The 11,757-nt window shown below is 45.6% G+C and overlaps 1 protein-coding gene across 1 annotated transcript; it reads left to right on the forward strand.

Annotated features, from left to right (window-relative positions):
- Window positions 1–311: 311 nt before the first annotated feature.
- On the forward strand, window positions 312–6,382 carry ADIPOQ (adiponectin, C1Q and collagen domain containing). Its single transcript, XM_017835092.1, has 3 exons — window positions 312–418; window positions 3,948–4,167; window positions 4,605–6,382. Exons 2-3 carry the CDS (start codon window positions 3,957–3,959, stop codon window positions 5,129–5,131), a joined length of 738 nt encoding a protein of 245 aa, XP_017690581.1. The 5' UTR covers window positions 312–418; window positions 3,948–3,956; the 3' UTR covers window positions 5,132–6,382.
- Window positions 6,383–11,757: the final 5,375 nt, after the last annotated feature.

Here is an 11,757-nt window from a genome sequence, read left to right on the forward strand (position 1 = left end):
TTACTGCAAGGCTGGAGACACACTTTCTCCATCAGCTGCTAACAACATTTCCAATCTGCAGAGAGCAACAGGCTGAGCTGGACAAGCCCAGCCCTGGTCAAGCAGGCGTTCCCTGTCACACAGGCTTTCCAGCAAACCACTGCTCTTCCAGTTCCTATCCAATTCCCAAACCTATCTTTTCCCTCTAAGGCTATCTTCACAAGCTATCCCAGTGGATTATACAAGTGTTCCAAAACTTAAGTGATGTCCAGGAAAAATTAATGGGAAAACCCAAGTTTTAGGTCAGCATGCGCAATGGCAAATGGAAAATGCAGTGTCTGAGCTGACATCTCCCTGTGCCCTTAGGGATAGCGATGCGATAGCCAGACCTCATTCTCCAAAGAGACTGCAGCAAGCCAACTAGGACTCAAGGCAGCTGGTAAGAATGATTATTTTTTTCCTCTTACTAGGTTCAGGATTTTCTCTTCTTTTGGGTTAAATAAAACAGACAGACTTTCTGTTCGCAAGAAGTTTCCTTTCTTAGGGTTATTCTCAGAATAGCCGGGGAATATTTTAAACCAAGAATAGCTGATCTCCATTAGATTCATACTCCCCTTTTTGGAAACACTATTTAGAGAACAAAACTCCTAAATCAAAAAGTAGTCAGGAACAACTGTGAAAAACCAGATGGCTATAACAGCAAGTACTGCATGGGAACCTTTCAATTCACCTCTTTCCTCAAAGACTCCAGTAAAGACTGGGTTTGCCTCAAATCTCCCCAAGTTGTATCAATTCCTCGCCAGAAACTTGCACTACCCAGATTTAAAGTCTGAGCCGCCTGGAGCAAATCACCACTGGAACATCAGCAAAATCTATGCTATGAGTAATTACAAAAAGAAAAAAGCTTGACAGTCAAAGCCCTGGTTAATACCCTTTGAGGAAAATGCTGTAGTGGGAAAACAGATGGATTTTTGGTTCTATTTTGCACAGAAAGGTGTGGATTTTTTGAATATACAATATTTATATAGTGTTATCTGAAATTTAAATTCTGAATCATAATCTGAATCATTATATAGCACTTAGGAATGGCATTGTTCTTATGGATGATACTCTGGTTTCTGCTGATAAATGAATAAGCTTCATATAATGTACATGAGCTTTTGATATAGCAGCTGCCAAGGGAATAACTGAAAGCCACCAAGAGTACTGAGTTCATCTATTCCTAGTCCAAAAGGTACTAGTGACATTCAAATACAGCAGATTATTTCATGTTACACTGCTGAGCATCAGATTGAAAACCAAAAAGAAATGGGTAAGACAGAGCAAAAAGATGTCACACCTAAACCAGAGTCCGAACTAAGAGCTCACAGACACAGCTTAAGACTTTCCCTTTTTAAGATATACTTATGCCAGAGAATTACTCGGCTTCTCAAACAAGCAAACCACCTGTGATTGAGTCAAACCGTAGCAAAAGAAGTAGTTCTATCTTTCTATCTGGAGCAAGCTGGCTGGGCAGCTGCCAGAAAAGCTCCCTGTAGCCCTGCTTTGGGCTCCTCAAACCTGCACTGCTTGCAACTTTATATGAGAGGTTTATTTGGCACTAGCAGAAGACCTGGCACACCACTAAAATTGTAATGATATTTGGGTTCTAGGAAGCTTACAAGAAAGCAGAACTAACCTCATTGCCCAAGAAACACAATTTTGACGTAGATTTTTCTGGATCGCTACCACGTTTTAATGCAGTTAGATGTCCCCAGACAGCCTGTGCTGATTTTGGAAGGGTACATGAGCCAGCGAGGACCTGGAAAGGGGGGACAAGGGTCCCTCTGCTTAGTGCCAACCACTGGGGCATGGCAAAGGGGCTGTGTCACAGTGTGCCCAATATACACACCCTTGCTTGCCAACCCAAGCCACTTTCAGGATTTTTAGACATCTGTTTCCCTAGTCCACCCCAGTTCATGGACAATCAGTACATCCTTTGCTGTAAAGGGGCATTTCGGTTCCCAAAATGCAGGGACACAGGAACACTGCCTAAGGCTCAGGCTGTGGTTGCTGGACCCCACAGCACCCTCAGCCCCAAAACTGCCCCTGAGCCAGGGCACCAGCCCCATCACAGGGTGTTGTGTGGCTGCTGGATTGCTGGAGCTGGCTGGGAGGGCAGGGATTTGGGGGTACCCTGATTTTAGGCACTGCCCACCAAAGTAATTAAACACAGCTTTGAAGTGTTCTTCAAAGCCCCCTCAAAATCCTGCAAAAAACTGAAATCACAGCAACCTCTTTGTTACTGTAGTATTTTAACCCCAGCTGGCAACTGAGCTCCACACAGCTGTTCATACCCCGTCCACAGCAGGATGGGGGAAAGAGAATTGCAATGGTAAAAGTCAGAACACTCATGGGTTGAGATAAGAACAGTGTAATAACTGAAATAAAATAGTAACAATAACAAGTTGTAATGAAAGAGAAAATAGCAGAGAGAGAGAAATAAAACCCAAGAAAGACAAGCATTGCAAATGAAAACAGTTGCTCACCACCGACCAACTGATGCCTGGACAGTCCCTGAGCAGCAGCCCCAGGCCAACCTCATCCATGGTTTACAGCTGAGCATATGAAGATGCCATAAGGTATGGTATGGTATGGAATATCCCTAAGGTCAGTTGGGGTCAGCTGTCCCAGCTGTGTCCCCTGCCAACTCTTTGTGCACCCCCAGACTTCTTGCTGGTGGGGTGGGGTGAGGAGCAGAAAAAGCCTTGACACTGTGCAAGTGCTGCTCAGCAATAACAAAAACATCCCTGTTATCAACCCTGTGTTCAGCACAAATCCAAAACACAGCCCATACTAGCTACTACAAAGAAAATTAACTCTACCCCAGCTAAACCCAGCACATTTCTTAAGCTTTCTTTGAAGCAATTACACGAGAGCTAATAAGACATTATTTAAAATATGACATTTAAATAGCTTGCCTAGGAAAAATCAACCCTGCAAAGGAATTGTTCCAAGATATTATTTTTTCTTGGAAATTACAGAGCTAAGGAACTCTAATGGCCATGGTATTCTTCACTTTTCATTGCCTATTATGCCACTTACAATGCTCCTAACAGGATACCTTTATTGTTCCAAAAGGAACTGGGGAGCAGTTTCACGCAACAGTGATCATTTTAAAATATCTGTGTCCTAACTGAACTGGCCTGACTCAAAGCCCACCAAGGTCCCGCTGATTTCTGTGAGCCGGGCTGGCTGTAGGGTGTCACCATCGACCTGGTTTTGGGCAGTCACACTAATTGCTCTGACCAGCAAAGCAACTAGATTAAAGAGAAATACAACACTACAGTGTCTAAATACTACACACATTGTCTTGCACTAATCAAAATACGTAATTCGGGTGGAAAACAAACCAGAATCACAATTTCATATGGTGGCTCAGAGGAGCTAGAAAGCCTGGCTATGGTTTCTGTTCACATTAGGTAGAGCCAGGTCAGCAGGCTGTACATGCAGTGACAAACCACCTGCCTGGATTCAAGGCTTTAGAGGGTTTGAGACAGGCTCTGCCAGACCTTCCATCAGCAGCTTGCTCACCGAGGCCAACCTTACCCCAGTTTATAGCAGGAGTCAGGGTGTATCGTGGCTAATTGAGCAGAGATCAGCCATAGATAACTCTGGCATCTGCTGTGCTCGGTCCTGAAACATCTGTGCCTGTGCAAAGAGCCTGTGAGCGCTGGAGGAGTAACTGCTGTTTACTCCTCTCCACACTCCTCTCCACAGTGTGGCCCATCCCAGCTTGGCTTATGGAGCTCACACCAGCACCACGCTGGATGCAGAGGGGCCCTTCGGGCGAACAGAACTGCTTTTCTTCAGATGTGCTGACTCAAACTTTAGTCTTCTGTGCCTCTGTGTTATTCAGGAGGGAGGTTTTGTTCACTTTTTTCCCCCCTATTAATCTTTAAAGTTAACAAAGTGACTCTCTGCATCAGGAACCAACAATGAGGGGCCCAGCAGGCATCCTGCTGTGCTCATTGCTGCTGATGGCCCCCTATTGCACAGAGGTGGCTGCCCAGGATGACCAGCCTGACCCCAAAATGCCATGTGCCAAGTGGATGGGAGGAGCACCCGGCTACCCTGGCCACAACGGGCTCCCTGGTCGGGATGGGAAAGATGGAAAAGACGGACTAAAGGGAGAAAAAGGAGATGCAGGTTGGTGAGAAACAGGTAGTACGTTGGTGCTGGAGTCCATGGGCAGCCCCAGTCCCAACAGGTTTTATGTCTGGTGGGTCAATGCCTCACTGTTGTCCAGATGACTTTTGAGTATCTCCTGGGATGGAGATTCCATAACCCAAGTCAAAGAGTTTGGTGTGGTAGCTGTTTCCCCAGTTAGTGATGTTTTTTTCAGATGCTGCTCTCAGCAGCTCTGCATATAGCCAGGGGAGAGGAGGGGGAGGAGGGGGAGGGGTAGTGAGCAGGCTTTCCACTCACTGACTCCACTCCTGGGGGCTGTTGAGGTCATTGAGCCTTTCCTCAGCTCTGTGCTGCAGAGCAGATCCTCATGCCACAGCCCCCTCTGCATTTTGGGACGGTGGGTAGCAGCCACCAGCACTGCAAACACAACTCCCAATCCCCACTCTGTCCCCCAGGTGCAGCAGGTCCTATAGGTGCGCCAGGCGTGACAGGACCCCCAGGGATGACGGGACCTCCTGGAGCTCCTGGATTCACGGGATTGAAGGGGGAGAAGGGTGAAGGTGCTTTTGTTCACCGCTCTGCCTTCAGCGTAGGGCTGACGGAGCGACCCCCTGCCCCCAACATCCCCATCCGCTTCAGCAAGATCTTCTACAATGAGCAGGGCCACTACGACGTCAGCACTGGCAAGTTCCTCTGCAATGTCCCCGGCACCTACTACTTCGCCTACCACCTCACGGTCTACCTGGCAGATGTCAAGGTCAGCCTCTACAAGAAGGGCAAGGCCGTGATCTTCACCTATGACCAGTTCCAGAACAACAATGTTGACCAAGCAAGCGGCTCTGTCTTGCTGCACCTCAGCTCCGGGGATGAGGTCTGGCTTCAGGTGTATGGGAACGGGAACAACAACGGCGTCTACGCTGACAACGTCAACGATTCTACTTTCATGGGCTTCCTCCTGTACCCCGACATGGATGACTATTAATGTAGGGGGTGCTGCACAAAAAAGGGTGAAGTGGCTTAATCCCGGACGGAGTCCTGGAGCACTGGCACTATAGCTATAATGTATCTACCATAAACTTGTCTTTTGCAGGAGCAACGATTGCCAAGGGTGGACCCTATCTTCTATGAGTACTTCCATGGGACCAAGGGCTCACTCCTACCTCTGCTCTTGTTCTCCTTGTGGAAAGCTCAGCCCAAAGTGAGACGCCTCTCCTGCCATATAATGAAAAAGTAACTCTCAATATGCCTTAATCTTTTTCTAAATTTAAAGTGAAAAGAGAAAAATTGATTAAATATGACATTTTAAATTTCCCTTTTATAACCACTTAAATCCATCTAAAGCAATGGGGAATATTTTAGCCAGCATTTTAAAATTTGAGTAGAAGAGGGAGAAAACTATTCACAAAATCAGAGTGCTCTTGTTTTCATCTGGAACATACGGCTCCATTTTTTCCATTGTAACTCCCTGTATTATTAGGCCCTTTGACTTCCACCCATGGTTTGTTGTCTCCCTTCTTTAGCCTAGATCTTTGAATGTATACAGATTATTAACTTCCATTGATTTTAATCCTTTGATTTTCCTTTTATGTTTACCCCTGTCATTATCTCTAATGCAGATAAGCAGGCTGGTTTAGGGCAGGAATCTTGTGATTTATCTGAAAAGCCTTATGAACACGGTGAGGCCACACAGAAGCGGCCCATTGACCACATGGCTTTGGGGTCCCAAGGCGATCACAGATATGTTGGCCACACAGATCCTGTCCCACCTACCTTCTGAATAGCTCCCAAGTGCACTCAGAAGTTGAGATCGATAACTGTGTTTCTACTTTTCCATGCTCTAAGTGTGCCATAACCAATGGTTTGCTCTGCACAGAGCTTCAGGTGGTGCTGAAGCCTCCCATGTGGAGTGGGCTCCTGGGATGAAACCCCAGGACCTGCCCCAGCTCTGGGCAAGCTTACTTTAACAGCAGAGGACTATTAATGCTGGAATTAGTAGCAATCCCATCAAACTGCTCTCCTAGGAGCTTGCCTGACTTTTAGCTAAAAGAGGATTTGATGGTTTCTCAGATACATTCAAAGCAGACTCCTACTACTAAGCTTCAGAACAAGCTAACACCAGTCAGAGGTAATGCATTATTACAAGCACAAAACAGCATTAAGAGCTTCAACTGAAATTATTTCCCACAGCAGCATTTTCCACACTCCAGTGAATTACCACACTGCAAATAAAAAATAAAAAATTTTCTAAATGACAATGTTCCCACATTTTTGTGTGTGTCATTGGGAAGGACTTGAAGAAAGGGATACACTCCTGGCCTCACCAGGCAGCCCAGGAAAATATTTTTTTTTTCCAGCAAGGTGAGGGCACCCTGGGCTGGCACACACAGGGACACCCCCCTTTTTCTTTCCCAAGAAACGCTCTACACTCTAAATTTCATCAAGGCTTCGGCATCTCACCACCTTACACTGTATTGTCTCCTTTTTGGATGAGCTCTGGTTTACAGACTGTTTCCCCAAACCCAATGTGCCTGAATCCACCTTGAGTGGCCATCCAGAGCAAGGGCCTCAGCTGGCCCCAGAAGCTTCAAGTACATTAGATTTAGCAAGGGTGAAACTGTTGCTCAGTGTGGTCATGCTGAATTCAGAGAGCTGGGAAAAACCCTGCTCCTATTGTGGGAATTAATGGGAAGGGAACAAGGCAAAGGGGAAAAAAAAAACAAACAAAAATACTAATCCATAAACAAAAGGAGATTTAAAAATGCGGCATTTGCTGGATCAAATGGCATAAGAGGCCATTGAAAGGAGCATGTCAGAGCTTTTACACTATTTTCAAACATTTTCAGATGGATCTTCAGAAAGCAGGGAAAATTGCAACAGCCAGAGTGCTAAGAGACATTTGGGATAAACACTAGGAGGCAATCCTAGTTTAAAGACTACTTCCCGAGGAGGAGCCAAAACAAATTACTCCTTTCTTTGCCGCCATGCAGTGGGAGCAAACATGCTTACAGCTTTATCCTGTATGCCAGAACTCAGAGGCTGAGGCCTTGGGAGAAGTTTGAAAGAAAGCCATTAAGTCAGTACACTGCGTGTACTGACTGCTCCCCTTCTCACAAACGCACATGCTGAACTGCAGCTTCACCAGGACACTCACTCCAGGGTGTGAGTGCCAAAGCCACCTTCCTCACAGCTCCAACAGGGATGCTCCTTCCTTGCTCATGCATATCCCACCCAGGCACCTCAAAACACAGCTGGAGCAGGCCAGGCAGCAGGCTGTGAATGAGACAGGCCCCAGCTACATGGAAACAGGGGTCAAAGCCCTCCCTTTTGGGTTTGGAACTGGTTTATGAAGTCTTTTACCTCAAATCTCTGTAAGATTCTTGCTCAGATGAGACACATGCCTTCCTAGCAAGCACCAAATCTCAGTTTAAGTCTCCATTCACCCAGAAAACTACTTTGCATCCCAGGAGCAGCAATCAGCTCCCTCCCAGCTCCCCTCTAAGGGAAATGCTCCCAGCAGAGGTTCAGCCCATCAGCCAAGCAAGCACAGTCATGGGGCAGGGCATGGAGAGAAGGACCTCCTTCTCAGCAAACACATCTCTGCCCCTCTGCAGCCAGGGTCAAGACCTGAAGCTGCCCTTAGCACCACTGTTCCTGCCTCCTGAGGCTGCTCAACCCCTGCAGGGCTCTGCATGGGGGTCTCAACCAGTCAAAACATGCTGGCAAGCTTCAGGAGCAGCACCTGAACATGGCCAGCAATTACCCCACCAGGCTGCAGGACCCCGGGCAGCCCTTTAAGGCCAGGAGCTGCCACATTCCTGCATGTGGGATGGCTATGAAACCTCCACTTCCCCAGCTCTGCTATGTCAGGGGCACATAGCCAGGCTGACTGTGGGCAGGGAGCTGCAGGCCACCACACTGGCTTTGTGCTGCTTTTAGGGGAGAGCTGCAAATAGGGTTTGGGAGGGTAATGAGGTCCTGGGGGATGAGCTCAGAGGAGTTCCTAATGAATCCAGCCTTTTTCCATTACAGAGTTGGAGTGGTTTTCCTCTCCCTCCATGTTTCATAAACCCGTAGGAGGGGAAAACCTGGCCAACCCAGGCACATCTCCAAGGCCTGGGCTTGGCTCCCAAGGATCACACAATTGTTTAAACACACAATTATCTTGTAACAAAAGAGCCAAGAATGACACTGACATGCTGAGAGGGCACAGAATCACCTGCTCTCCAACAAATTTAAGTGTTTTAGTTTGTGTTTTCTTAATCAATCCTGACAGTAGATGCCTAGTACAAAGTTATGTCTTACTATTTACTGCCTCTCTAACTGTTGCAGGTTTAAATGGATGTTTTTCCCTTTAGAAGCTAATGTACTCTTAGAGGCAGAAAGCAAGAACACTCCCCAATGAAAGATTTAAGTCACTGCACTAACACTTAGGGAGAAATAACATGGAAAGCTGAAAGCAGCTGGAGAGACTGGCCAATCTCATCTAGCAGGGAAACCATCTGTAAAAGCATCCATAGCCCTTTCAAACACAATTATAGGCTGGTCCTAATTGCACCTCAACTCTATCACTTGTGCCAGTAATTAATTGGAATACAAATAGCAGCTGCACTAAACCATGAAGAGCTACAAGAAAAAGATAAATTGCTTGCAAGACTTGTATTTGTGAAGCATAAACTCACTAGAACCTTTTTGTCATGGAAGCAGGCAGAGGGATTAGGATAAAGTCCTACATTTAGCTAATCAGCCATTATACTTCCATGCAGGAAATGCCATCAGATTTAAAGCCTACCCTTTGAAATACTCTGGAGGGAAGCAATCATGAGCATCCCCAGGCTGCCACATTTCTCTGATATTTGTTCTAGGTGTAAGTACCTGATGATTTACAGTCCCATGTCACTGAGTTTCTTCATCAAACCCACCCTCAACTTGTCGTTAGACGCATCCCAGGAGACCAGCCCAGCATAACACCACTGCTCTTTGAGAACAGTGGCCTTTCATGCAGGTGCAGTTCATTACTCTCCAGTCCAAGGGGAAGGAAAGGTTTATTCCCAATGAAATGGAAGCATTAAATATCAACATCCATTTCTTCCTGCGTGGATTCCCACCCTCAAGGCAATCTGTGGGACCTCTCCCATAAAGCAGGACAGGTTTATGGAGAGGCATCAGGGAAGGAGGCAGGGAGGATATCCCACTTGAAGCCCCTCTCTAAATCCCCTCCAGAGTTAGGCAGGGAAGGTCAGGGGGTATGAACGAAGATTATGTAAGACTTTTTTCATAAGTAAGAAAGCAGCATTCACCAAAAATGTCCTGTTTGTGAATTTTAAAACCTTTAAGAGACATGGCTCCTCTCTCCCTCTGGTCTGAACTCCCTGTAGTAGCTCAAGAAAAAGGTTATTATTTGGGTCATGATTGTCATCCTGCTCTTGGCAAAGAACAACTGGAGCAAATATAAAAGGTAAACTAAAAAAAAAATAAATAAACCTGAAAGTAAAAGCATAGAAGACAATGCTTGTGCTCAAAGTCCCCCCTGCTGCCAAGGACTGAGTTGCATTGTGCTAGTGCTTTTCGAAAATATCTCTGATGTGACACTGGCATTCCAGCCCCATCACTAACAGGGACTTCAGAGAACAGGGCTGCACTGTCATCTGCCCAGCATGTTCTCATGTGCTGAACAACTGCACACTGAGAGCAGGAAGATGCCTGCCAGCTTCCCAACACCCTGGGGAAGCAGGAAGGACTCCATTTATTCATCTAAATCAATTCCTTCTTTATCAAGAAAAATACCTTCCACTCCAATTATTGAAATAAAATATTAAAAGGAAAACTTTTAATTCCCTGGAAGTAAACAAAGCAGAAAACCACCAAGGAAAACCCACTACTGCCATATTAGGTCTGAGCTTGCCTGTTCCTGCTCACATTAGGAGCAGTAGCAGTTGGCTCTATAACCTGAAAGCCAAATCAGAAGAGGCACTGCAGAAATATTACGCACAGATGACAACCGGTTTCCTTTAGCATAGCAACTTCCTCTCCCTCACAATGACTGGATTATTTTCAGCTCAAATCAGATCACACGTTCTTATTTCCAAGGACTATACTGGGACAGTTTGCAGTTCCCTGCAAACAGAGCCTTAACCTGGTGAGAGCATTGAAGGGAACAGGCTGACATTTAAGTGTTTTGAAGCTATTCGTTTTCATCTGTGCTGCATCACTGGCTACACCCCTTCTAAGGCCTTTCAGCACTTGGGCCTGCCAAGTCTCAGGCGGAAGCTCAGCTTTACAGATTGCCAGCTGTCCCACTGGTCACTGGGACAGTTCATAAATCTATTCAGATTGGAACCTTTATCTGGATATTGAAATACCGAGCTGGACCCAGCAGCTTATAAAGTTAACACACATCAGTCTAAATGGGTGCGGATTGCTGCTGGAAGAGGCTTGTTTCCTCAGAAACACCTATTACAAGAGGTGTCAATCTCCACAGAAGATACAGGAATCAAAGCTCGATAAATTAATTGGCCAAGGCAGTCAAATGCCCTTAACATAAATTTTTATTAGAGATTTTGACATCTTGTGATTATTTCCTGACAACAGGCTGATTGACCACAGACTAATTAGACCAGAAGTCTTGACTAAAGATAACACAGAAACAATGTGAAGCTGAAGGGCATTTTGTTCTCATATAATACCGTCCCAGAATGGACCCAAACAAATGACAGTTCCTGATGAAAGTTTCACACACTGACAGTTCTCTTTAGAGAGATGAAGCTAAACACACCCCCTCACTTAGTCTCACTGTGGATGAGAACTTCATACTCCAGACAGCTACAACATACATACCTTCAATACCATCCCATCCCAACCCTGAAGAATGTTCCTTTCATAGTACTGCCAGCATACTATTTATGCTGCTTTTTAACATGGAACAGAGTTTCTGGAAGGCTTCACAAAAAGGTGTGTTAGTTATACCTACCTTGAATGGAGAGCTGTATCCTACCAGGATGGAAACTCTGGCTGGTCCCATGAGCATTATTTGCCCTCTATCCAGTTCTGTAAAGGTTCCGTGTTTTGATCAAGTGAGATGACATTTCAAAACTAGAACTACTCACCATGAGCACCTTCAAACCCATGTTCACTGAGGTTTTGGAGATGTCTAAAAAGAGACCACCACCCATACTGAAGAGCAACTGTTCAACATGAGTTCGTATGACAGAATATACTCCTCTTGCTGGGACCAAACACAGGGCTCAAGTTTCTTACAACTTAAGGAAAGCAAATGAAAAACCAAAAAGTATGTACAAAACATGGACAAGGAAATATTCCAAAAACAAGATGACCATCTTAAGGAATCAGGAAAAGTAGCTAAAGAGCAGAGTTGCTTCTTAGATCTTATGTCATAATTTGCTCCTGCCTAGAACACAGCCTCTATTTACAGGCACCAACTTTCAAAACCTGGCTTGGAGAAAGCACAGCACCAAAGCTAGAGACAACAGCCCAAACACGCTTGCCACCTCTCAAACTGTTTTACCTTGGTTTCAGTGAGAAAAGCTGGAAATGCCAAGCTCTAAGCAAAGCAAGCACTAAAAGAGAAAGGAAACTGCCTGAATGAGGCTG

Source organism: Lepidothrix coronata, unplaced genomic scaffold (assembly GCF_001604755.1).
Source record: "Lepidothrix coronata isolate B3197 unplaced genomic scaffold, Lepidothrix_coronata-1.0 Scaffold248, whole genome shotgun sequence".
NCBI lineage: Eukaryota > Metazoa > Chordata > Aves > Passeriformes > Pipridae > Lepidothrix > Lepidothrix coronata.